Source organism: Chelonia mydas, chromosome 2, assembly GCF_015237465.2.
Source record: "Chelonia mydas isolate rCheMyd1 chromosome 2, rCheMyd1.pri.v2, whole genome shotgun sequence".
NCBI lineage: Eukaryota > Metazoa > Chordata > Testudines > Cheloniidae > Chelonia > Chelonia mydas.
The window spans coordinates 234,100,167-234,127,762 of record NC_057850.1 but is presented as its reverse complement, the minus strand read 5'-3'; the positions used below and the strand labels follow the sequence as shown (position 1 = coordinate 234,127,762).

Below are 27,596 nucleotides of genomic sequence, written 5' to 3'. Positions count from 1 at the left end.
TGAAATCCTTCATCTTGGCCTTGTGCATCAAGACAAAGTAATTTATGCGTCAGATCCCTGAGATCTGTTGGGTTAATAGTCTGCACATTTCCACTAGGGACAGCCCCTTCTTAACAGAAGAAACCAGAGGAAACTCCGAAAGAGTATACTGGCTCCTGTATATGTATTGGCATGTCAGGGTACAATCTGGCCCTCTGTTATTTATTTAATAACTATACTGCCTCTTGTGGTGTACATTTTTTCCTCCCACGGTTAGCTTTATAATATATTTATAAAGACTGCCTTAACTGTCTTTTAGGAATTATAAAATGCTTTCAAGAACTGTTTGAATAATTCCAAGTTCTTCTCATCTGTGGACTGTCAGCCACAGAGCTCCTGAAAACACTTCATAATTCCAGAACGAGAGAGGCAGTAAAAGTCTTTTAAACATATGAATATTGATGGTAGCAAAAATATGATATTTTGGTGTTTTTTCTTTTCATAGAAACAACTTTACTGGATGGATCGAATGTGTAGACTATCCTTTTCCCAAGGCCAGTACATTAAGTAACATTGATCTTTATTCATGAAATGGGATCAGAGGATTGTCTCAAATAAACCTTTCTGGACTCTCTAAAATAGGATAAAACAGGAAATTTCTACTAAACATGATGACTTCAGGAGGATGGGGGAAAGGAGGAAAATTCTATAATCTGTTTGATCAGATTTAAGCACAAGAAGATTCTTATGCAGTAATGTTAAAAATTCGAGAATTTATCAGTGAGCATTTGTAAATAGGATGTGGACTATAGTACAGAATAAATATACTTTTTAATACATTAAATGTACTCGGTTCTGAAAAGATGCTGTTTGATTTTCTATAAGAAAATTAAAGAACTAGAAAATAACTAAACTAAGTTGTTGAGTGATATAGCTCTAAATGGTTAAACATGGTATGATATGTAATTTCCTAATAGTCCAGGTAAAGCTGTTAGCTGTAGTGCACCCATTCCAGAATCAATCTCTTTAATTTTGTGTTTATCACAGGAGAACATAAGCTCACAATTTATACTTTAACACTGGCTTCTTTAGTGGATATACCCTGATTTACACCAGCTGAGGATCTGGCCAAGTATTGCATTTTGTAGAACTGCACTTGTACTGTGGATACTATTTTTCATTCACAATAACGTGTATAATAGTTTCCATTTTAGGGAAGATGATGAATCATCAATAGATATAACATTTTTAAAATATTCAGAGAATAATTTCTGCTCAGTATACATGGAAACAAAAACTCATCTTTTTAATGATATTCAGAAGAGACTTTCTGGTGAGTACACATAGAAGCATGAAACATGCAGTTTAGACATTCTGAAAACAACAACTGATTTGCAAGGATATTTTTGCTGTTGGAGCTCCTGCGTGAATTTCTGAAATGGGAGAATAAATCCGGACACATTTTTACCAAACTCTAGAACAAAAGACATTTTACATTCTCTTAGGAACAGATCATCATCTGGAGTGAATTGACATAGGCCCATTGACAGAGCTATGGCACTTTATACCAGCTGAAGATCACCCCCATACAGAACCAATTCCTTACTGTATTTTGAATATGCAAGTTTCAACAGCAGCAGCAAAAACCCAACAACAACTATGCAGAACATTTTCATAACTTTATTTTAGCAACTGTCATATTTTACCGCCCATTTTAATGGAAAGGCTATCAAAATAAAATAATATAATTCAAATCCAAGAGAGACAATGTTAGGGTGACAATGACGTGATATCAATTGCGTATATTTTTTTTAACATGATGTCAAAACACGTCATCCTGAATCCATGGAGATACTATTATGATGTCAAAATGAAACATTATCAACACAAGTTGATGAAGACTATAAGAAAGGCAAAATGAAATGATATTAGTGCAAGTCTATAAGATTATAATTTCAACATCATGTTAAGGGCATTTGACAGATTAAGTGGTATTATTTATTATACATTTTTCATTTCTGTTCCTAGCAAAAATCCTGCAATTTAATAGCATTTGTTGAGATACCATTAAAGTAAAAAAAAACAAATGAGCAAAGCTAAAGAGGTTTTAACCACAGAACAGTTGACTTGCTAAGTTTCACATATAGTAGATGTAGTTGTACTATAATATATGGTTTTTCTGTAAGTGAGAATCATATGTTATAAGGCATTGTATTCTGTAAAAAAACACTCATGATGTAATAATTAAAATAAATTTGTACTTTTTATATAGCACTTACTTTGACTTGCAAAGCACCTTATAAAGGTGGGCATTACTTCTTTGGCAGATGAGTAGCCTGAAGCCCAAAGAGTGTCAGTGGTAGGGACAAATCTTGACTCATAAATCTGCCTCCTACTGTATTGCTCAAGTGTTAGACAATGCTGCCACTCTCTTCAGGTTGCTACCTTCACGAAGCACCATTACAAAACCTCAGGCTTTGTTTCCTGTTGAAAAAGGAAAACCCCCATTCGCTTTTTCTTAATTTCTTCCAGGCTAGTCATCTTGGTGCCAGCTTTACCTCATGTTTTAGTAACTCAGGTTGTCCTGGATAAATCTCATTCCTGATGCGGTCTGCCGTGATAAGAGGAATATGTGTACGTTGAAGTATCTTAAGTCTGTTTCTTGTTGGAAACGTAAAGAAAAGTAACACAACACAGAAGTAAAGTAGACTTATGACAGTTTCTAATCCAGTTTTCTTAAACATGGCAAAATCACCATTTCTCCTTCAGGACTGGGTCCTTCACTGTACATGCCAAATAGGAATTTAAAAAGAAAAATAACATTTAAGGTATCCAAACACAGAAGTAATTTGCAGTCATCTTAACTGGCAAAACCTGCTTTTCAGCTCAAAAAAGAAAACTAGATGAATTAATTCTATTGAAGGTCACTCTTTTGACTGTAACATTTATGACAATTTGTAGTTTTAAATTATACGAGACAAAAGTGGTTATAATAAAGGATAAAAACAGTAAAGGAAAAGTGTCACGGTTTCAGGGAAACTGCACCTGTATTCTCCCTTTATGGTCCCTCAAGGGTACCCCTCTAGCCTTCAAGCTCCCATCCATCAAGTCCCTTGGGCACATTTCACTCTCTGCTGATGGGGGCTTCTTTAAGGCTGCACAGTTCCCTGCCTACATGGTGATATTCCCAGCAAGACAGAGAGCCTAAAATGGAGGCTCTGTGCTTAGCTCTCTCTCTAGAAGAATGACCAGTGTATTACCCACAGTTGTAAGTTACCACACAGCTCTTTCTATTTATTCTTAAGGTAAAAGCATAACAGAGAAAATAATAAAAACAATAACATTTCTATATGCGTGCTAATAGCTTACCAGAGGTCACTCATCAGTTGTAGGGGCTCAGTAAGCCAAAGTCCTCTGACCCTTCCCTATGAGTTGGGGCCCTCGTTGGACTGGAAATCCTATCTGTTTGCTGGATCAGAAAGAAGGCCCTGAGTCAGTTTAAACTCAGGCTATTCATAAAGGCTGTCGATTAAACGCAGTTAACTCACACGATTTAACTCAAAAAAATTAATCGCAGTTTTAATCGCACTGTTAAACAATAGAATACCAATTGAAATAAATAATAAATGAAATAAATAAATGAAACTGTTAAATAATAAAATACCAATTGAAATATTTTTGGATGTTTTTCTACATTTTCAAATATATCGATTTCAATCACAACACAGAATACGTGTACAGTGCTCACTTTATATTATTATTTTTATTACAGATACTTGCACTGTAAAAATGATAAACAAAAGAAACAGTATTTTTCAATTCACCTCATACAAGTACCGTAATGCAATCTCTTTAGTAGGAAAGTGCAACTTACAAATGTAGATTTTTTTTTTGTTACATTACTGGTGTTGGGGGGGGGGGGGGGGGGGGGAAAACCTGGATTTGTGCTGGAAATGGCCCACCTTGATTATCATACACATTGTAAGGAGAGTGATCACTTTACATAAGCTATTACCAGCAGGAGAGTGGGGTGGGGGGAGAGAAAACCTTTTGTAGTGATAAACACCCATTTTTTCATGATTTGTGTGTATAAAAACAAACATCTTCTGTATTTTCCACAGTATGCATCCGATGAAGTGAGCTGTAGCTCACGAAAGCTTATGCTCAAATAAATTGGTTAGTCTCTAAGGTGCCACAAGTACTCCTTTTCTTTTTGCAAAAAGACAATGTAAACTTCGGAGCGGGGTGAGCAAACTGCAGCCCGCCAGCCATTTTTAGCAGGTCCTCGAGCTCCCGCTGGTGAGCGGGGTCTGGGACTTGCCCCGCTCCGGCGCTCCAGCTGGGGTGCAGAATCAGGGGCCGCTCCTGGAAGCTGCGGCATGGCCCCCCTCTGGCTCCTATGCTCTCCAGTGGCCCCACTCCAATGGCCCCCTCCAGCGCTCCAATGGGAGCTGCAAGGGTGGTGCCTGTGGAGGGGGCAGCGTGCAGAGCCACCTGGCTGCGCCTCCGCATAGGAGACGGAGAAGGGACATGCCGCTGCTTCCAGGAGGTGCTTGAGGTAAGCAACACCCAGAACCTGCACCCCATAGCCTCTCCCCATGCCCCAAACCCCTGGCCCAGCCCTGATCCCCCTCCTGCCCTCCGAACCCCTCAATCCCAGCCCTCATGCACCCCAAACTCCCCAACCCCAGCCCTACCTCAGAGCCCACAGCCCCAACCAGAGCCCTCATCCTCACCCTCTCCCGCACCCCAACCCCAACTTTATGAGCATTCATGGTCCGCCATACAATTTCTATTCCCAGATGTGGCCCTCGGGCCAACAAGTTTGCCCACCCCTGCTTTAGAGTCTACAAGTCTACTCAGTCATACTTCTTGTTCAGTCAATTGCTAAGGCAAACAAGATTGTTTAAATTTACAGGAGATACTGCTACCTGCTTCTTAGTTTCAATGTCCCCTGAAAGTGAGAACAGGCACTTTTGTAGTCGGCATTATAAGGTTTTTACATGCCAGATATGCTACATGCCAGATATGCTAAATATTTGTATGCCCCTTCATGCTTCAGCCACCATTCCAGAAGATATGCTTCCATGCTGATGACACTGATTAAAAAATGCGTTAATTAAATTTTGACTGAACTTCTTGGGGGGAAAACAGTATGTCTCCTATTCTGTTTTACCCACATTCTGCTGTATATTTCATGTTATATCTTTCTTGGATGATGACCCAGCACATGTTGTTCATTTTAAGAACACTTTCACTGCAGATTTGACAAAGCAAAGAAGGTATCAATGTGAGATTTCTGAAGATAGGTGCAGCACTGAACCAAAGGTTTAAGAATCTGAAGTGCCTTCCAAAATCTGAGAGGGATGAGGTGCGGAGCATGCTTTCAGAAGTCTTAAAAGAGCAACACTGCGATGCAGAAACTACAGAACCCGAACCACCAGAAAAGAAAATCAACCTTCTGCTGGTGACATCTGACTCAGATGATGAAAGTGAACATGAGTCAGTCTGCACTTCTTTGGATCGTTATCGAGCAGAACCCGTCATCAGCATGGACGCATGTCCTCTGAATGATAGTTGAAACATGAAGAGACATAGGAATCTTTAGTGCATCTGGCACCTAAATATCTTGCTACGCCGGCTACAACAATGCCATGTGGATGCCTGTTCTTGCTTTCAGGAGACACTGTAAACTAGAAGCGGGCAGCATTATCTCCCGCAAATGTAAACAAACTTTCGTCTGAGTGACAGGCTGAACTAGAAGTAGGACTGAATGGACTTGTAAGCTGTAAAGTTTTACATCGTTTAATTTTTGAATGCAGTTATTTTTTGTACATAATTCTACATTTGTAAGTTCAACTTTCATGATGAAGACATTGCATTACAGTACTTATATGAGGTGAATTGAAAAATATTATTTCTTTTGTTTTTTGCAACACAAATATTTGTAATAAAAAATAAATATAAAGTGAGCCCTATACTCTATTGTAATTGAAATCAATATATTTGAAAATGTAGAAAACATCCAAAAATTTCAGTAAAAGGTATTCTATTATTGTTTAACAGTATGATTAATCATAATCGCGATTAATTGACATTAATTTTTTTAATCGCTTGCTAGCCATACTGTTAATCAAAATTCCTTTCTTTGTCTATTGGCCTCTGGAGAATTCAATTTGAACTCATATATGCAAGACTCTGATGTTAATTCTCTGGAGGTGTTGCAACCTGAGTGAATTTGCCTAATCATCCCCCACTGTTCTTAATTCCTGGAGGAGCTGGGGTTACCGTTCCCCATGGAAGTCCATACAATCCCAGGCCAACAATGATGAATAAACTTAATACAGTAAGTTCTCCCAAAGATATTGCAGGAAATTACTATATCAGTCACAAAAAGTATTTTAGTAAATACGTTTCAGGCCCAATGTGATTTTACGCAGAAATAAAGGTGTTTTGATCAACCAAGTTTTTAAAGATTTTTTTAAGAAGTCTTCATATGCAAATATTTATATATTTTAATCTTAATTAGTTTTTCTTCTAATCAGTATATAAAACTAGGAGGTTAATTTCATAAGAAAGAAGTAGCTATAGGAAATGCATGTAGGCATGAATTCAAGTAATCAGACTTACCTTTGATTTCCATTTTTTTTGCTGGTTGATTCAAGTGGAGTATTGCTGGTTTCATGAGAGCTGGTGAAAATTTTCAAGATGGTCCAACCCAAAGCCTTGATCGCAAATGTCCCCAGACTTTAGAAAATTTTAGGTGTGATCATGAATCTTAACTCAGCAGCTAGCCCCCTTCTGATATTGCACCTTCTGAAGTTTATCCCAACACTACCCTGGATTTTAGTGGGAGTGGGATCAATACCCATAATGGCAACTGGATCTGAACACTCCTGAAGTTTGGATCAGCCTCTGAAATGCTTGGGCCCATGTCAATGTTTTAAAATGGACTGTTTCCCATCTGGTATATGAAAATTAATCTGTCATTAGTGAGAAAGGGAGAAGGTACAAACAATGAAAATATTAGTTTGGGATTTATATGTAAATGTCCCACAGTTAAAGAATTAAAATAATTGTACTGGAATTTGATTATGAAGTGGTAAGGGAATGGGGGACCATCTCTAATATGACCATGTGAATACTGTGCAATGTTGTATCATCAAAACTGTTCAGGTCCTTCAATTAAATTTGTATTGCTATATTATTTTACTTATTAACAGATTCCAAGGTAAGAAGGGACCACTATGATAATCTAGTCTGACCTCCTGTATAACACAGGTCGTAGGACTTCCTGAAAATAATTCCTAGAGCATATCTTTTAGAAAAACATCCAGTCTTGATTTTTAAAATTGCCAGTGATGGAGAATCCACAATGACCTTTGGCAAATTGTTCCAATGGTCAATTACTCTCACTGTTAAAAATGTATGCCTTATTTCCAGTATGAATTTGTCTAGCTTCAACTTCCAGCCAGTGATATGGTCCTTGACATTGTGGTTTTATTACTTTTATTTTTTTAAACAAAGATTTCATTTTTACTGAAAGCAAATGTGCATTTCAGTCTAGAGAAAATGCTATTTGTTTTTCATATACACAACACCACGATATAGAATTTTTTATGGATCATTTCAGTGGTTAAGAGAAAAAACAATCAATCTAAAAATGCTTTTCCGTTCTCTAATATACTTTCTAGCAGTTCGCTAAGCATGACATAGAACCCCGCTGACCATATAAAGAAAATAAGCTGGTTGACGTTGAAAGAGAACTAAAGGGTACAGTTCAGATATGTAAATAAAAGTATGCACTAAAATTTCGTGTTGAAATTTGCTGATGACTTTAAAATCAATTGTATAATCAGAATCACTTGCTCTGTGAACACTGAATGCATCCGATGAAGTGAGCTGTAGCTCACGAAAGCTCATGCTCAAATAAATTGGTTAGTCTCTAAGGTGCCACAAGTCCTCCTTTTCTGTGAACATAATTTAATAGTAAGTATTTAGGCCCCCATCCTGCAGAGACTTAGGCCTGGTCTACATTAATAGTTGTGCTACTATTGCTGTGTCAGTTAATGGTGCAATTTTTTTACCCTACATAGCTAGGCCGGTATCAGACCTACTGTGGACGCAGTTAGACTAGTGGGCCAATCGGCATAAACTATAGTGGTATAAGCACAGTTATACTGGAATTACCATGTCCAGCTAGGAGCGTTTCATCAGTTAAATACACCGGTGTAACTATAGCAGCAAAGCCCTCCTAGAGGAGACAAGGCCTTCCACACAGCATCCTATGGGGATTAATCATATGTACAGTTACCTGCATCGGACTTTGCAGCACTGGATCCATCATCAAAAAGATACTGCTTTCAACGTTGGCGTAGGAAAATATTTTGAAGTTCACAGACTGCTTCTCACCCCTTCTCTAGCATATTTTTTATGCTTCATCTGTGGTCAAGAAGACTAATCTCTCCTATGCTGATCTCTCTCAGACTGATCACCTGTATTTTACACCATCGAGGGATTTGTTGATTCTTCTTATGGGTTCATGTACCTCCCCCTTAATATTTTGAAAAGGTCTTCCCTTGAGTCAAATGATTTACATTCTCTTTTCTATAAATTTTTTAAAAATAGTAAATCATAATAGTATGTTAAAAATTAAAAATAAAGAAGTGGTTTTTTTACTCTGGCATTTTAAACAAAATCATCTATGGCCATGACTGCAGCAGACTTTACAGTTGTTTACGATTTGACATTGGCTTGGATTGTTTCTGTGCAACCTCACAGCTCTAAAGTAAGGATTAGACTTCGAAATAGCCCAGTTGCTTAATATCTGAATTCACATGTTTACTGCAGGCTTCTAAAATATTTGCTTTTCTTTTTAGTCAAAGAATTCCCCTGAAATGCAAAACAGAATTTCTGTCTCCCACATGTGAGCTCTGACAGGCTAATAAGGAAGAAAGATGGTCGCAATAAAAGGGGTCTTGGGTGCATTCCTCAGATTTCACTGGTTGTAAAATGATGGCCCTGCTACAAAATGACCACATAGGGGTTGGAAGTGAAAACTAGTCTTGAGAGTTTGAGGAGTCTGCTGTACTGAAGCGACCTCCCTATCAGCTATAAAATATCCAGAGGACTAGAGTTATCACATCAAAAGCAAATGCCATATTAACAGCTTTGGAGACCACCATTTTAACCCAGAGAATAGAGCTGTGTATTTTTAATTTGTGATGATTTACTACATTGAAATTGGTGTGAAATGGACAACAAATCACAGTGTCAAAATCTGGAAATGACTTTTATCAGCTGAAGGAAGTTGAGTGCCTTCTGGGATTTGCATAACTTTCTCATAATACTTTTCATTTTAGAGATGATGCTTAAAACTGTGAAAGTAAACTGGAAAAGCCATCAAACTTCCTAAGTAGCTGATTTCACACATACACACTGACATATATCCTAGTATTTATAGCCTTGTTTTGGTGGGAATTAATATACCATTGTACGTGTGTGTGTATATATATATGACTGGGGTAAAATGTGAAGAGATCTTGCTTGTCATATTAAGCTGATCCCTGAGTTTAGCTACATTTTAAAAAGTACAAACATGAAAGGAGATATTATTCTCCGTATTCACTTTGCAAATATGAAATGGCAGAGAGGGGCTTTTGTAACTCTGTATATGGTTGAAATAAACTAAGATTGAAAAAGATCTGTGAAAGAAAATTCAAATGGGAGGTATACCCTTCAACATGCAAGAAGCTGTCCCTGTTAGAAACTAACTTTGCATACATAATTAATTTGAGCAACACATTCAGTCTCTACAGCTACAAGAGAAATTGAATTCAGGTGTTTGCTGAACATATGGGGGATTTACTGTGAATTTATGACCTGTGGTTTGAGTGTAAAACCCCAAGATACTAGCTGATAAAACTTAATGAAGCTTGTGCAGAGAAGCTATTTTTATTTGCATTTTAGTAATTGATACATTTTCTTCTTTAAACACCTTCCCCCTTGCCCCATTTCTCATAAATTCTTTGGAACTTGCAGAAAACAGGAGCAATAAAAGACCCACCTTCCTAAATCCCGTTCCATAGTACCTTTACAACTGTTGGTATTTAAATCCGTTTGTGACACACTCATCTGACCCTATTATAACACACACTGTTGAGCTGTGATCACATTAAGAAAAGGAGTACTAGTGGCACCTTGGAGACTAACCAATTTATTTGATCACATTGTTACTCCTTTACACAATGCAACCCTATGTTAGCCCCGTTTGCACATCCAGTACTATGCTGCCTAGCCAGGTAAGTGCACTCTGGGAAAATCTGTGCCTATATTCCATAGTGCCTCTGAAAGTGAGAGTGCGGAGGACACGCACACAAAATGGCACCAGTGGCATGTGGGACTATGCATTCTGGATGCCTGCAGCACAGACTGCTAGACAGAAGAATGACTGACCAAACTAGTAACACAGACATGCTTAGGGAGTTCCAGCTAGATTGATGGAAGACAGAAGGACTATTAACTACCTAGCTTACCAACCAAGTATTACCCATATTGGGTCTGGATACATCCATCCATGTCACTCGCTGTTTATAAACTCACTTAGAACTTGTAGAATAGTGGGCTGCATGGTCTAGTATAGCATTAACCTTAAAGTTAAATCCAGGGATGTTTTTCATGCCATTTTACCATATGTCCTCATCTTTTTTGCAACAACATGACAGTTGCTGTTTAGTCACCTGTTTGAGTGATTTGAGACAAGCCCATCTGCTTTGAATGAGCGCTGTTATGGGAAAGGTATTCTAATTCCATTAAATTTAGTGGAGGCTTTTACAGTGGATTAACACTGCCCTAGCACTGTTCCTCTATTTTATCCTGCCCTAGCAATGAAGACAGGTCCAATTTAATACACGCTCAGCTAGTTCTGAACTTTGGCAAGCATATATTGGGCAGGCTAATGCATTGCCCCAAGAGTGATAACGCCATTAATAACCAATGAGGCAACCTTTTAAAATTCCTGGGAACACATTTTCTATTTGCTTCTACCTGTGGCTAGAGAGATATCAAACTCTTGATTTTTAAAGTAACATAAGAAAGTTTAAGTCAGATGAGTATTCTGTCTAAACTTAAAGAAATGTAATTAGTACAAGTAGTTAATATTTGCTCGCTAGCTTGCCGCGATTAGGAACCCAGTTATTACATTTGTATTTTATAACTGCAATTGGGAGATCTAAGCAGCTGGGTAGATCGTGGAATACCAGGCAGCTCCAATCCATGTTGAAAAATTTCAAGGTGTAAGAAACATTGTTCATTTACTAACCTTTTGGTTATTCTAGCTGCGTTGTTACAGGCTGGCGGTGGTAGTGTTAGGACCCTTTTTCCTCCTTTTTCAGGCCAATGAATTTTTCCAAAGCTTTAGTCATCCCTGTTCAGAAGCTTGTTTGTATCCACTTTATCACACTGACAATGTCTGTTTTGAAAGGATTACAGCTCTGTACATCAATGCATGACATCACAGTGAGACATTACTTAATGATCTGAGACTCTTATGGTCATTGCTGTGGCTGCCTGTTACTGAAAATATGTGACAGGTCTGGTCTATATGAGCTTTGCTTACAGTTGCTTTTTTTTTTTTTTTTTAGCCCATGCAGGTGACTGTGTTTTAAGTAGCATACATGAAATAGCCGACTGTTAAATGTACCATCTGTAGTCGAAAGATAACTAAGGGCCACATGCAGAACTGGTGTAAACAGGCCCAACTCCGTTGCCGCAAATGGAATTGTGCTGGCTTACACCAGGGCTGAGTTTGGCCCTGAAAACTTTCCTCTTGATTTTGTTCAAGAACTGTTAGTAATTGGAGAAAGGGGCAATTTAATTTGTCTTCACAAAAACTGGGTTCTCACAAGTGCCTGATCCTCTGAGGTGCTGATTGTCTTCTGCGAAGTTGTGGGCACCCTCTCTTGAAGTAAATTGCCGCTGAGTGAAAGGTTTGTAACAACAGCACAAACTAGGCAATAGCTGGTTTATTATACAAAACTGAACCTCAGTCCAGCTTCACATATGCCAAATTTCAAATAAACCAAGGCTAAGTTTCTAGTTAAACTCCTTCCTCCCCATAGATAATTCTGGACAGTTTGGACTGAGTTGGCTTTTAAATTTTGGGTTCATGTGAATGCAAAACACAAACGAAAATGTAAGATAGTGCTTATAAGTAAGCCACTCTGGCTATTACCCATCCTCAACCAGTACTGGTTCTGTACAAGTCCCCTCCAGCAAAGGAGAATTTTAAGCAGCCTGGGACAAAGCCTCTCTCTCCTAGAGTACTTTCTAGAACTTGCTAGGTTATTTATTATTCATTAAGTGCTATACAAGACTAACATAAAGACAGTCCTTGCTCCAAGGAGCTTGAGGTCTAAAAGGCAGCCATAGATTAGACAACACACACACTGGAAGACACAGGAGAGAAGTAATTTTAGAATAGTTGTTTTGTGTGTGGTTTTATGTTTCTGTTTCATTTATCTAATTTCTTTCTTTTTTTTTCACTTCCTCATGGAAGAAATGAATGAATGCTCAAGAAGGCTTTTGCTGAGGATAGGGTTTTCTCATGGCTTACTGGTCATTTTATGCATAGAAGCATGCAAAGATGGGAGCGGGTGAAGGAAACAAAGGAGCTGATGGTGGAATTAAGAAGGAGAGGAGAAAGGTGGAAAGAAACGAGCTTGGGTGGCAGGCCAGGGTGGAGTTGTGCAGGGCCTTGAAGACAAGAATGAAAAGTTTAAACTTGATATGATGGGCAAGGAGATCACTGGAGTGATTCAAAAAAGGGGCATAGTGCAGGGCTGAGAATGAAAACAATAAAATAAAAGAAAGGCAACATGTGCTCCTCCTCAACCCTCCCCCCCACCAAAAAATAATCTGTCCTTCCCTTAAAGGTTTCTTAAATCCACCTCCCTATTTTATCCTAACATTCCTCCAATTCCCCACCTTCTCTCTTAATTTTTTTTAAAGTTTTTTTAATAATATATGGTCACTTGATCTCACTTATTCTGTATCTTTGTGACTCTTTGTGCACAAGGAATTTTGGGTGGCAATTGTGCTGGGAGACTGAAGTGATTTTGTCCTTTAATGATCTATTTTTTCAGTGAAATAGTCCTAGAGCTCCATCCCCTACCTCTCTCCATTTTCTAATTTTAGATTTTGTCCCTCACTTTTTCAGTCGGGAGTAGAATAGAAAACATGTGGAAGGTTTTTCTTGTCTGTCTGTGGCAAAGCCATTAGTAACTTGAATGCTTCTCTTAAGTCAGCTTGACTTTTTCTTTATGCAATTATGAACAATGTATCCTTTTTAGAGTTTTTGGAGAAGTTATTCATAAATCCTGCGGTCCTCCTTACCCTCCATTGCTCCATCTCATTCCAGTGAAAAGACGACCAACCCGCTGAGCATACAATTCCAGAGGAGGCTTAACCATTATCGTTTACAATACCTTTATTGATTACTTTGTGTAATATTCAACTGTTGATGGAACTATTTTTAACAGCATCCATAGAATGAGCCAAAGTTTTTTACAGTATGTTTTCTACAATAACCCCTTCACCCATTTTGTGGTTAATAGAATGCCTTAATTCCATTTAATCTGTGGACTCTATTTTGGCTTGTTGTCCCAACACTTTAGCACAAGCTGCCTTACTGCAGTACTTTTTCTTACCAATAAACAGAGTCAGCTCTTTACTGTCATGCCTTCTTTCCTGCTGTGCCCCCAAGAGGCTAATCCCCTCAGTTCATTCAGTGGCTCTCTTATGCTGTTGTCTGTTCTGCGTTTGAAATGAACCACATCCCCTGACTGATGAGCTCCCTCATATTCATTGATCATTTAAAGTACATCAAGTGGCCTAACTGGAGCTACTTGCTAATCTCTTTTTACCACAACTAAATGGTGTTGCACACACAAAATATTCTTACCTCTTAAAGCCTAACAATTAAAAACATGTCAGCAAGTCTGCATGTATTTTGTATTGCATCTTATACATACTCTGCTACTATATTGCTTGTTTGTTATGGTAAGAATTTCTAGTTTTGAAAATCAGCAAACTATACCAAAAATATTTTGTACTTGTATTGAACTGTGCCAATTACAAAAGTCAAAGTGCATGGTATCACTGCAGATTAAGACAGACAAGAGCTGTACAGCTCCAACAGGACTGGGGGAGGTGACATGACCTGAGAAATCTATAGTCTTCAAGTCCCTCCCACCAGAGGGGATAGAGCGGGGAAAACTCCGGAAGTGAGAGTTCAGAATTTCTTTCCCCTCTGATTTTTTTTCCTAAGGGAGGGGATGATCTGGGATTTGTGTGCATTGTGCTTTTTCTATGTACAGTGTCTAAGTCTACATATCTATGGAATTATTCTTCACTGTTTCTCTTTAGCTTTCTCATTTGAAACAATGTAATAATATAACATTTTTTCATCAGCACTTTTAACAGAAGGCAATAAATGCAGAGTTTAAGAGCCCCAGAATAAGAGATTAAAATGGAGAAAGAATTGCTTCTGGTTAGCCTTAATATAAAAGATTTGTTTGTCAGGCAGCCTACAATTCCCACATCAAAAACTCTGAAGTATGCTAGAAGGGGGCGGGCGGGGGCGGGGGAGTGGGGAGAGAAGTGAAGGAAGACCAGAGAAGCTGGAAAAATGGCAATGAGATTAATGAATATCCACTTTTCTATCTGCCTTATTAAACTAGCCGTTCCTGTGCATATTTCATGATGGTTTCACATAAATCAAGCTTAAAATGTACTTTGGAGAGGGGATTACCTGTTACTGCCATTATGGAAAATTTATGGTTTTAAATAGTTCAAGTCTGCGTATGACTGTACATAAAAAAAACTATAATGTTATTCAATCTTCCACAGAATACTGGAATGTCACAGGATGTCAACAAGCCTGTAACCTGAAAGTGTTCTTGTGAGCCTATGGCCCAGCTATGTTCTTGAATATTGTACTGTCAAATATTTTTAATTTTACATTTCCATTAGCCTTTTAATGATATCAAAATATCAGTTTAAAAGACTTGTTAGAAACAGAACTAAGGGATGACAGGTTCTTATTGATTGGAAGAAAATAATCAAATTGTGTGTAGACAGAATTTCCAAATATCATAAATTAATTTGATGAAACTAAAGATCTGACATCAGTACTATAGATTAAATGGTGAATGAGTATCTCCCATGTTTATTAAATATTAGCAGTCATTATGGCAGTTTTTCTATATGTTCCTCATTTTTAATCTACGAGTTTGTCTGATGCGAATGAATATTATTCTTTGTACTTTATAATCTCTATGGTAACATTAACTGTAGAAGTGCCAATTTGCTTTGATGAGTTTAGAAATTGCATTTTAAAATTGCCTCACTAGTCTTATTCTCATTCTGTTTGAAATTTCTTTTAAAGCTGTAAACAGCATTAATAATAAGAACAAATGGAAGAACATTTTATTTAATGCCTGCAACTTGTTTTAAAATTCTTTCATTACTTCTAAAGTAGTGTCATTTCACAAGAAGCTGCCATTTTCCTACTAACCAAATTTCACAGATTATGGTTCTAAAGTGTGTTCATCCTTTACCTCCTCCTCCTTCTTTTAGCAACAGATCAACTCCTAGCAATCATGACCGGATACAGCGTCTGAGGCAAGAATTTCAGCAAGCAAAGCAAGATGAAGATGTGGAAGACCGCAGACGTACCTATAGTTTTGAACAACCATGGGTGAGTGTTTAGATTCTCCATATACTGGACAAAGCTCCCAGCTCCCCCCATGTACATTAAGTACAGCCATTTCAGCTGTGGTCTTTAATCCTGCATGCAACAAAGCAAAGTAGATCCAAGCTCCTCTGACCTTTTAACTCCTGACCTTTCTCTTATCTCCATCTGTGGTCCATTGTTGCTAATTTCATTTTATATCATGCTCAGCCATCTGTCCATTGTGTAAATGGTATCATTTGCTCTGTGACAAAACACAGCTCAGTTTCTCATCACTGTGAACTAATTTATAGTTCAGTTGGTATCTAAAGGAGGGGGAGTTGTCTGGACATTTTCCATAAATAGGTAATTTTTCACTTCTCAAACTGGAGAGATTCCATTGCAATATGGATATATTCATGAAATACAAGCTGGACTGGATGGAAAGACTGAGTATATACCAAATGAATGCCTGAAAATATTGAGGTCCTTGTGAGGCATTGTCACGGGTTGAGATTAATTTTTTCCTTATGAAAAAAATTACATGTATTTTCTCACTAAAAAGAAGAGGTACATATCCCAATTGATCTTTTAAATCCTGTTCATTCTGATGTAGCAAGGGGATACAATTATGTAAATCTATATGCTTTCCTTGTTTACCATAACTGAATCAGTCAATTTGTTTTTGAATCAGTTATGGTTCTTAAATTAGGATTCTTTAAATATCTGTGGCAAATATTTTTATCTAGTTTATTTTTTATTAAAATGTCACAATAAAGAAAATGAGCTTGGTGTCAACCTGTTCCAGGAAAGAACAGCTGTATCTTGAAGCCAATACAATACATCACAATTCCAAAAGTTTTGTACGTTGGATGGTATTCTTGTTGTTAGGCTTGGAAGGATTAGAATTTTATTGGTAAACGATGATAAACATCAATTTCACCATACACACACAAATTGATGAAAAATTCCATTGATGATGATAGAAATTTACAGATAGACAAAGAAAGAAAAGTGTTGCTTGAGAACTTATTAGACTTTGATTCTAAGGCTGTTTACTTTGTACATTTTGACATTTGCTGTTGACAGTTTGTGTTCTAATGGTTATAAAACTTTAACTTTTTGAATCTGAACATCTACTGTCATTAAATAATTATTGTCTGACTACCCCCTCCCATAATTTCCTGCAACTGTGAACATTTAAATAGATAAAAATAGGGGGAAAAATAGAAAATAGAAGAAAAGAGAGAGAATGAAAAAAATGCTTAAAACCCATACCTTTGCTCAATAATCTATATTTAAGTAGATAAAAATAAACATCAATATTATTTGTTGAAATTGTAAAAAAATGAAAATTGAATTCTGCCAAACCTATCTCGTAGTATTATAATGTACACTGAGCTAATGTGGAAATACCCAGAGATAAATTTCACTGAGTATGATAGTTATTTGTGATAACATAGGTAAAATCATTGATGTGCACATCATCTCTATTTGTCTGTGATGGTGAATATAGAACTGACATGTTTACATGCAGTTTAACCTTTGTCCCCTCGTCCTTCTTCAGTGCATCCATTTGAAATTGTGGTGTTTTTAACATGCAGCATGGAAAGGAACAAAGGTAAATGTGTCCTTAAATGACCTAAAACTGCTGAGAATACTGGATAGTCTTCTCTTTGCCACGATGGAAAACCTTAACCTTCTCTGAAACAGAATAAATAAAATGCACATTTTGTTTTTTTCATTACCAGATGTTTTTCATATGAAGCGGTGAAGATAATCTGATACCCCATTTCTGTTGTACTAAGATTTGGGGGAGATAGAAGGTTGGGAATTGGGAGTATTTGTCCATACTGAATATCCACTGTTTCTTAGTCTCGGAATGAGAGATCGAGCAGAGTTCTTGGGAAAAGTGTTTTATGAGAAAAACTTGCACTCTTGAAGACTTGGGAACTTAACTACTGAAGGTCATGGGCCAAATTGTTGTATATCTAAATGCCATAGCAACTTTAGACAGACAACTTGGCTTGTATTATAGTTTCCATTAATGAGTGAGTAGGGAATTATTTGGATGACAGGCTGATTACCTTAGGAATGGAATAATTTCCTAAATTGTGGGTCAGAACATTGACCTTTCCTTTTTTTCTCTTTCAAACAATTGGGATCTCTCCATTTACTCCCCATTCTACTGATTATGCAAATGAGCTCAAAGTGACTGTAATTCTACTTAATGTATTAATTTTAATTCTGAAGCTTATTGTTACTTTTGTAGGAGCTGCTCTGTTGTTAAAGCTGTAACTAGCTGCATGATTTTTATTATATCTGTACTTTTTAAAAAATTGGTCCAGAATAACTCAGAATTATTTTTTCCTTTCATGTACTCCAGCCTTCTAAGATCACAGTTCTTGGAAAGGATAAAACAGTGATCTCATCCATTTCTATACTTTACAATCATTTTAGTGTTCAGGAACCATAAACTCCTCTCTTAAGCAGTGTGTATATCTTCAATATATTAGTCTAAGATTATGGAGTTTATAAGGGCACCCTCTCAAAATGCATCCAGATGTGTTATTAAATACCAATGACTTCAAAAATGTGCAAATAGTTGACTATACATATAGAGGAGGAGACTTAGATGCATTTGACAAACTCCTTTTCAGTCTTCTTGTCTGTAAGATGTTGACTATAAACTATAGCAGTGAAAAGTGCACGTATGCGAGGACTATTGTTTAAAAAAAAAAATGTTTTTGCCTGAGGAAGCTGGTTTGTCACACAAATGGGGCTTCCACGGACAAAAGGCTTTAAATCCGGAGAAGTGCCTTAGCCATGTGATTGAAGTTAACTTTGCCCTGATTTGGATAGAAAGAGGAAAAAAACCAATCTTATCATCTGCGGAGTCATGTGCACTATAAAGTGATAAGTAGTTTGCATTTTTCATTAACATGATGATGGGAGACTGGAGGATAGGGAGCAAAGTGATGATACGATATGGGACTGCTGGTTACTTTAAAACAGTAAATGAAAATGTGTTTTGGAGTGTGTGCTATGTGTACTGATAGAACTCCTGTGGCTATTAGGATATTCAAATGCCTTGATGGCTAGTATGACAGGCCTTGTCTACACTAAAGGAAAAAGTCAATCTAAACTACGCAGTTTGAGTTACGTGAATAGCATAACTCAAATCCACATAGCTTAGATCTACTTACCGCCGGAGACGCTCTCCCGTCAACTCCCCTTACTCTTCTCGATCAGGTGGAGTATAGGAGTTGACGGGAGAGTGATCGCCGCAGCATCGATCCTCCAATAAGTGTAGACAAGCCCTTAGAGAGACTATCATCTCTATGTCATCAATTCCAATCCGCCCTGGGTTGATAGTGACCAAAGGTACTACAATTCAGTTATGTATGTCAAATGAGTTTAATCTCAGCCAGAGCTTAGTGGGAAAGTGTCCCTATTACAAAAAGCTGCATCAAATTGGCACAGAATTATACCCTTGACAAAGAGTCTGGTGACTGCCTGGGCATGGAGTCTGAACTATCCCTTTCATTGAAAGTTCCCATCAGGTTGTATTTACTGCTCTGTAGCCGGGGAGTGCACAACCTGGACCTGTTATGTTTATAACAAAGGACTTGAATCTTTAAGGCTGTTCATCCAGCCCCTTTCATGGACACTAAATTCACATTAAAGTGTTTTTTAAAATACTGAAAATGCTAGCGTGTGAAAGATGAGATGAGCACATATATTAAAATAACAAGGTGCAATTATAAAAATTTGGTCGAGGTCATTTGAATGATGTATCGATTTTTTTCAACCATTCTCTCTTCATTAACAATGATTAAGCTTTTTTTTTTTAAATCCAGAGTCCACTAAAGTCCAAAGTAATTTTTCTGTCAGCTCATAATTTTGTTGAAGAGATTTAAAAAAGTTAACTTTCTCATGGCCTGCTTATTTTTTTTTTTTTTTTGTCCCTAACCACTTATTTGTGTTTGAGAGAGAGAGAGAGAGAATTCACAATTGCATTAGGTGCACAACATATACGTGACGCTACACAGCTAAAATGGAAAAGTAACACAGGGATATGAACAAGCCATTGTTATCCTGCTGGCAAGAAATCAAGCCAGTATTTGGTGTAATAAAGGTGTAATTTATATTTGTAAATAAATAGCAGTGGACATGCAAAGGAACCAGTCTACATTCAGAGTCTGGTGTGGCATCATTCTATATCAGTTAAAACTTAAGATGTTTGGTGGTGCTATGTCATATTTCCCCTCAAAAGTTGGAGACATTTTGTGTTGATATTTCAGTTCAGTGCCAATGTTTTGTGACTGGGTTTTTTTTGTTCTTTTCCATGTTGTGAGTATTAAGTCTGCTGAAACTCATCTTTGAACCAATGCTGGAGTTGTGGGATTCGGGCTATAATTTCTTCTATATCTTGTATTAAATGTATTTTTGTCTAGTCACATTTTAATTAACTGATCCCCACCTTCGATAACAAAAACACAGCAACTAAGTATTATAGCCTTAAATGTCAGGGGATTAAACCACCCAATTAAAAGAAAAAAATGAATTGAATCAATTGAAAACAGTGCACTGCTTCCCAGCCCTGCTCCAAGAAACACACCTACCACCCAAAAAGCATTAAAAACTCCTTTTCACACAAAACTGATGCTAAAAAAGGAGCATTGCAGTTTCCATTCACAAAAACATTCCCTTCCAGTCACTCATAATCTAATTGGATGATTCAACCTGCAGAATATTGATATCATGAAAGGATTGCAGTTAGACAGAATTTACTCCTAAATACTTATGCACCAAATAAAGATCCTTTATTTTTTAAGGCAACAGTTAATTTGGTCAAAACTGACTATATTACTACTGTTCTGGGTATAGGATTTTAATTGTACACTGAATTTTGCAACAGACAAATCACTGAATAGTTTCCATAAGGTAAAGGCTCAAAAACATTTAACAACCTAATGAAGAATAGATTGGTATAATAGGTGTTGGGAAATTCTCACTCCAAAATCTCTCTTCTCTGTTGCTTTATTCCACCTCAGGCCTTTTCCCTGTTTCTAAAACAGACATAATGGAAATCTTATCCTTTTTGTCACTTTTGCTATCCTCTTATCCCTAGAAGCAATTCTTACACCTTATACAAAATCATAGGGACTTAATAGCTCATTCCTAGAAGATAAAACCTAAAATAATTTGAACAACTTACCCAACAATGCAAAACAAGAAAGGTCAGCTTTTTTATGCTGCAGTTGCAACAGCACTTTAACACTATTTCTGACTGGGAAAACACATGACAGTCAATGTTGAAGCAAAGACTTGGAAGATAAACAGGAAGTACTAAAGGACAGGTAGCTGTAAATTATGCAAAAACAGGTTCATCGCTAAAAGGAGAATGAGAATTTAAATATTCATAGTTTTTAAATTGATCTTAAAATTGGCTTATGATATAAGATCTTAAGAATTTTTATTCCAAGATATAAGAGCCCTGATCAAAATGTAAAAGAACTAACTATATACATTAAAAGCCAAACAATGTTTTTTCTTTCCCCAAAGTCCAGAGATAGAACCATAGCCATGTAGGTGGTCCTGCCCAAAGACTCCTTCCCTTCATTCTGTATGTAAATCCTATCCTTCTCTTTGTCAACCATTAAGGGAATTAATACAATATCATACCTTCCTTGCAAAGATTTAGGTTCCCTCTTAAAAATCTTATATTTGAAAAGTATGTATTTCTAGTTCAAATTAAGCTAAATTAGGCAATTCTAATTTACCCCACATGAAATGAAGGTGGCAGATTTAAAAAATGCAATTATCGCATTTTGTATTTCAATATATTTATAGCTTATATAATGGAATTCATACAAATAGAAAGGACAGAATTTCAAAATTCTAAATGTACGGTGGTTGGTTTCTGCCACAGAGACTGTTATTTTTCCATCTGCGGTGATACATAAAATTAGAATCTTAATTCTAATGCTTTTCAGTTTTCTGTATGTACTCCGTAGAGAAGGTATACAAAGAGATGGAATTTTCTTATTACATGGTGTTTGAATAAAATGCCTGCTGGCAATTACTTAAAGGGAATATTACGATATGTTCTGTTTCCCGTAGCAATGTAAACAAAGAGATGGAGGTAAAAATACTCAAGGACATCTCTAGATCCATAGAATGTTTTATATCATTGTACATTTTGAAACCCACAGATAATGGATTACATTTCATCTGGGTCAAGCACATCTGTACATAAAGCAGGCAAGGTCATGCTATCTTATCTATTTCTAATTCTACTGAACATAGGTACATCAAAAGTTTTTAGTGCCTTAAGTCTACAAACTGGCCACAAACTTGCGGCAATTTTTGGGTTAAACTATGAAGCCTTTTCTAGAAAAGTTAAACAAATGTATTCAGATAATTAATGGTGACTTTTTTAATTGAGAAAATAATAAAGAACTATTAGCTCGATTAGTTTTTATGTAGGTGCAAGGAAATTCTGCAAATTTTAACTCAAAGTTTCTCTGAATTCTTTCACCCTGGACAGTAGGTGGTACTATGAGTTTCATCTCTTAAGCTAGTAGATTCCCCAAAATCTTCAGAGGCCTTGGATCCAGGATTCCCCTCATATTTTCTTTCTCTCTCATTCATGCGTGCACACACACAAACTCTCCCTCTCTAGTTCTGTGATAGTGCAACTCCTACAGGAACTACACAATCATGGAATCTACTGCTGCCCTAAAGGGTGTGGATTCCAACCTGCAGAGAGAGAAACTGAATACATCTGCGTTAACTTACCCACAAAAGACTCACACATTTGGTGGTAGGATAGTTCCATGGATAGTATCCTGAACTCCCTGGAGAGACTTCTTCAATAAAGGGGGAGAATGCTGCTGAGGGGCAGTATTCCTGCCTTCTACACTCTCCCCAGGCTGGAGTTCACTAAAACCTCTGTCCCGCTGTTGGTGGTAGTGAAGGATACAATATGGCCCAGAGAGATTAATGATGTCAGCGCATTCCATGCAAAATAATATCTTAGTTTTGCTATTTTAATAGCATAAGTGAAGTTATAGAAATGTGTAACTTCCCCAAGCCAGGTTTTAAAGTAGCGTCTATTTAAGAATAGAGCTGTTTAATTTCATACATGTCGCACCTTCATGTTGAGTTTTCATTTTACAAGATGAGTATCCTGTATTCTGTTGAACGATGCTGATTGGGAAGCTATTATCATCACTTAAATGTATTGTTGAGGACGTGAACATACATTTATGTGTATAATTCAGCCTTGGTTGTTGTTGCAGCCTTGACCGCTTTTTGGTTTAAAAGGTCACTTGTCATACATCTCATCACAAACAAGGACAGAGTTCTTTGCAATTTTCACTAAGAGCTGTTGCCAGGTTTGTTTGATGGCTTCAAAGAATTATTATAATTATACTTTTCTTTGCAGTACCCTGTTTGTACAGGTGTTAACATGTTTTTGTGCTGTATTCCAAGTGCATGGTTTGTGTTGTAAGACATTAAACTTTTTCACCATGGAGGTTTTCCTTTATTCTCGGTGTGTATTTGTCAAGGTTCCTCCCTCACTCTGAACTCTAGGGTACCGATGTGGGGACCTGCATGAAAATCTCCTAAGCTTACTTTTACCAGCTTAGGTTAAAACTTCCCCAAGGTACAAATCAATTTTATCCTTTGTCCTTGGAATATCCACTGCCACCACCAAACTCTAACTGGGTTTACTGGGAAACGTAGTTTGGACACATCTTTCCCCCCAAAATCCTCCCAACCCTTGCACCCCACTTCCTGGGAAAGGTTTGGTAAAAATCCTCACCAATTAGCATAGGTGACCACAGACCCAAACCTTTGGATCTGAGAACAATGAAAAAGCATTCAGTTTTCTTACAAGAAGACTTTTAATAGAAATAGAAGTAAATAGAAGTAAAGAAATCCCCTCTGTAAAATCAGGATGGTAGATACCTTACAGAGTAATTAGATTCAAAACATAGAGAATCCCTCAAGGCAAAACCTTAAGTTACAAAAAAGACACACAGACAGAAATAGTCATTCTATTCAGCACAATTCCTTTCTCAGCCATTTAAAGAAATCATACTCTAACACATACCTAGCTAGATTACTTACTAAAAGTTCTAAGACTCCATTCCTGGTCTATCCCCGGCAAAAGCAGCATATAGACAGACACAGACCCTTTGTTTCTCTCCCTCCTCCCAGCTTTTGAAAGTATCTTGTCTCCTCATTGGTCATTTTGGTCAGGTGCCAGCGAGGTTACCTTTAGCTTCTTAACCCTTTACAGGTGAGAGGATTTTTCCTCTGGCCAGGAGGGATTTTAAAGGGGTTTACCCTTCCCTTTATATTTATGACAGTATTTTTGTAGTAACATAAATTATGTGCATATGTGTTGTGTTTTGGGGGCTGAAATGAAACTGACAAATCCTAACATACATATTTCCTTTAGAAGATACATTTTACCTGTAAACTAAATTTTAGTATTGTGGCAACACTTTTAAATATGTTTTTCTCAATTAATCATTTACAAAGAGAAAGCTTTATGTGTAGAATTGAAGTTCTCTTATCAAGTTAAGTAAAAGATGAGCAAATTTGGGAGATTTTTGGTGTGATATCACATCAATGATATATAAGGCTTTCATTAGCCATACTTTGGATGTCTAAATTCAGACCTGAATCCATTCTATAACCAACATTTACAAAGGGACAGATCTAAAGGCAATCACTTAGGGTAGGTCTACATTTCAATTAGATGCCCACAGCTGGCTCGTGCCAATGGACTTGGGCTCGCGGGGCTTGAGCTAAGGGACTGTTTAATTGCATTGTCAACATTTGGGCTTGGGCTGCAACCCAAGCTGTGGGACCCTCCCACCTTGCAGGGTCCTAGAACCCAGGCCGAGCATCTACGCTACCTGAGCCCTGGGAGCCTGAGTCAGGCCAACTGCGGGACTTTAATTACAGTGTAGACGTACCATAAGCAAATGAATAACTGGCCTGCTTCTCAGATGTGTTGAGCAACTTTGACTCCAAATGACTTTAATAGGAGTTGCAGGCGCTTGTCACTTCTAAAAGTCAGGGACGTTGATTTAGGTGCCTTCCTTAAGACACCTCAGCGTGAAAATGTTGACCATTGAGTGCAATTTTCAAACTTGGGTGACTACGAATCCATGCCCCACTCAGAAACCGTTCATGGGCCTGGTGCTTTAATAGCCCACATACCTTCCCCCATACAGAGATACATTTTAGAGTCTTTAACTGGTATTAAGGTGTCTAATGCAGATTTAAGTGCCTAACTTTAAGCACCCACTTTTGACAGTTGGTACCATAACCTCTGAACATTTTTAAAGCATCTATCATTGTAGTAATGTTGCCATGGTTACTTTGTTTATATTAGTGTGTGTGCGCGTGTGTGTGCATGCGCGCGCACATAACTGTATGCACCGAATAGGTTTTCCAACCCCAAGCATTCAAAAATAATGAATCGGGTCCCCAGAAATCATGAGATTGGCTTAAAATCATTTTTAAAAAAAATAAACATGAATAATAAATATGTGAGGAAAAGATTATTTGCCTTCTGATTATTGAATGTTTATGATACTACTGCATTGCAATTTCAAGCTTTTCTCTTTAATCATTCTGTAACCAGAATGGCTAGACTCTTATTTATTAAATGAAAGTTGAAATTCTCATATAATCACTTGCCTCCATAATATGGGGGCATTAAGTAAAACACAGAATATCACAAGATTGACAATAAAGTCAGGAAAATTGGAAACGTACTGTAGAAGAAGTGAAATGCTCTTCTTTTCATTTATGTCTTTCAAGTTTTGTAAGGAAATTTGTCTGTGTGAATTATTAGATATGTATATTCAGTAGAGTTTTTTAGCTCAGTGAGTTTCCTGTTTATGACACTCTGAGTTTATTGTCTCATCATTACACATTTCTTTTAAGGGTTTTTTTGTTATGAATATTTGTACTGAGGCTTTGTGAGAGTAAATCTATCCCTAAAGTAGGCACCATTATTGTATCATGCACTCTTTTTCATACTTCAGAGTAGCAGCCGTGTTGGTCTGTATCCGCAAAAAGAATAGGAGGACTTGTGGCACCTTAGAGACTAACCTTAACCTAGAGATTAGTCTCTAAGGTGCCACAAGTCCTCCTTTTCTCTTTCCTATGCTTCCCTGTACCAGTCATTTTCCTTTTTATGCTTTCAAACTGATTCTCGTACACGATAATCTTCTACTAACAAGTAAAACAGTTGCTCTCCAAATTTTGTCAGATTTTGAGCTGCTGATGATGTTCCATCTGATGCATATCATTGTTCAAAACAGAGGTTCTGGCAGCTGTAGACCTGTCTCACATTTTATGTTTTACTGGCTACTTTCAAGTACCTCAATTCTTATTAAAACAAAGGAGCAGCTTAAGTCAAGAATTACAACTCTTTTTTTTTTACATTTGCCTTCAAAATGTGAGGAGCTTTTGAAAAACCTTTTATCTTTCAGATGTGTCAGCCACTACTGCGTATGTCTGCTGCAAAAATTATAATGGCAGAAAACAAAAGAGATGTTCACTGTGAGTGAAAGAAATAGAGGAAAAGGCAAAAAGTGGCTGAACATGACTCATGCACCAACATAGCTAATAATTTTTTTTAGAGAAAAGCTAAAAAATCTGGGTTTTTTTAATAACTAGTTTTCACCTATCTCTCTCACACACGACATTGTTTGCTCTATCGGCAACATACGGAAGAGCTTGAAACCATGCAATCTGAAACATGTTCATATTGGAGTCTTGTAGTGCTCTGTACTATCAAAACAATAGCCCATTTTCACCTCAACTCAATGTAATGCTCAATAATTTCAATGCCACTATTACATCCTGGCTGTAATGGTATTTGAAACCCTTGCCATGAGGTATGGGTTGCCCTAGTCTCTCCACAAGACTTGCTAGCATTTTCTCTGGAAGGATTATATACGCTTGATAAATGGATCATATCCAAGCAGAGAGAAGTGGTATTTTGAATGGTACATTGTACATAAGTTCAGTGTATGTACTTATTTCATAAGGAAGACAGAGACTTCAGGGTAAGCCGCTAAAGACTAAGGGTATATCTACACAGGCATAAAAATGATTTGGGCTCTGGGACTGAAAAATTGCTGTGTAGATGTTCAGGCTGAAACTGGAGTCTAAGCTCTGGGATCTTGCAAGCCCAAGTCAGGTGACCCAGCTGTGCCACGGAGCTTTTATCCCTGTGTAGATGTACCTTAAGAGTCAGAGTTTCAGTGGTGCTCAGCATCTGCTGCTCTTATAAGTGCTCAGTGCTTCTGAAAATCTGTCTTTAAATAAATAATCCATCATTCTTTATTTTACAGTCTCTACTTGCAGACACCACCAACTTCCAGTTAAGGATTGTGGATTACAGTAGTACAACAGGGAACTTCCTATACTTGGTATTACTGTTATTAGAACTACCAGTTGAAGGCACTCAAAAGACTACAGGCTGAATTCTCTCTGTACAGGCACAGTGGAAGGGGATTGTGACTGTGACTCCCTGATTCTGCTTTGCCTGGCCCCAAAGCAATTTAAAGCTGCAGCAGGCGAGCAGACAGTTAGGTGTGACAGAATCTCACTCTGCCACGATTCCTGCCCTTCCCTCCCTTTCCCTTACCTGCCCTCCCCATCCCTGACACAATTCCCCCCCTCCCTTATGCAGAACAATGCATCCCCGTGGGGAAGGCAGCAAGTAGTGGAGCAGGCACAAGAGGCGACTGTCACCTCCTTCACACCAGACACCGATTCCCCCTGGGCACAAACCATTTGCTCTGTTTGTAGCTGACTGGAGAATCCATTCCTACATGCGCAC

The 27,596-nt window shown here is 37.5% G+C and overlaps 1 protein-coding gene and 1 long non-coding RNA gene across 22 annotated transcripts in view; one reads left to right on the top strand and one right to left on the bottom strand.

Annotated features, from left to right (window-relative positions):
* Positions 1–27,596, top strand: part of PARD3 (par-3 family cell polarity regulator) — a 645,228-nt gene that overhangs the window by 611,143 nt on the left and 6,489 nt on the right. For 15 of the 16 annotated variants that reach the window (XM_043541461.1, XM_043541458.1, XM_037890968.2 and 12 more), the window contains one exon: positions 15,616–15,736. In XM_043541461.1, the coding sequence (XP_043397396.1) occupies positions 15,616–15,736 (121 nt within the window). Of the gene's footprint in view, positions 1–484; positions 893–15,615; positions 15,737–27,596 lie in introns of those variants that run through there. The other variant, XM_027834603.3, reaches the window with a different exon arrangement.
* On the bottom strand, positions 1,262–11,756 carry LOC119565423. 6 transcript variants are annotated; one of them, XR_006289096.1, is made up of 3 exons: positions 11,300–11,750; positions 6,610–6,726; positions 1,262–3,448 (listed from the first exon to the last, which is right to left on the bottom strand). It is a non-coding gene; the product is annotated as an uncharacterized LOC119565423 (long non-coding RNA). The 6 variants fall into 6 exon arrangements; XR_005224086.2 differs by having other exon boundaries at positions 6,610–6,669; XR_005224084.2 differs by having other exon boundaries at positions 6,610–6,704; positions 11,300–11,743.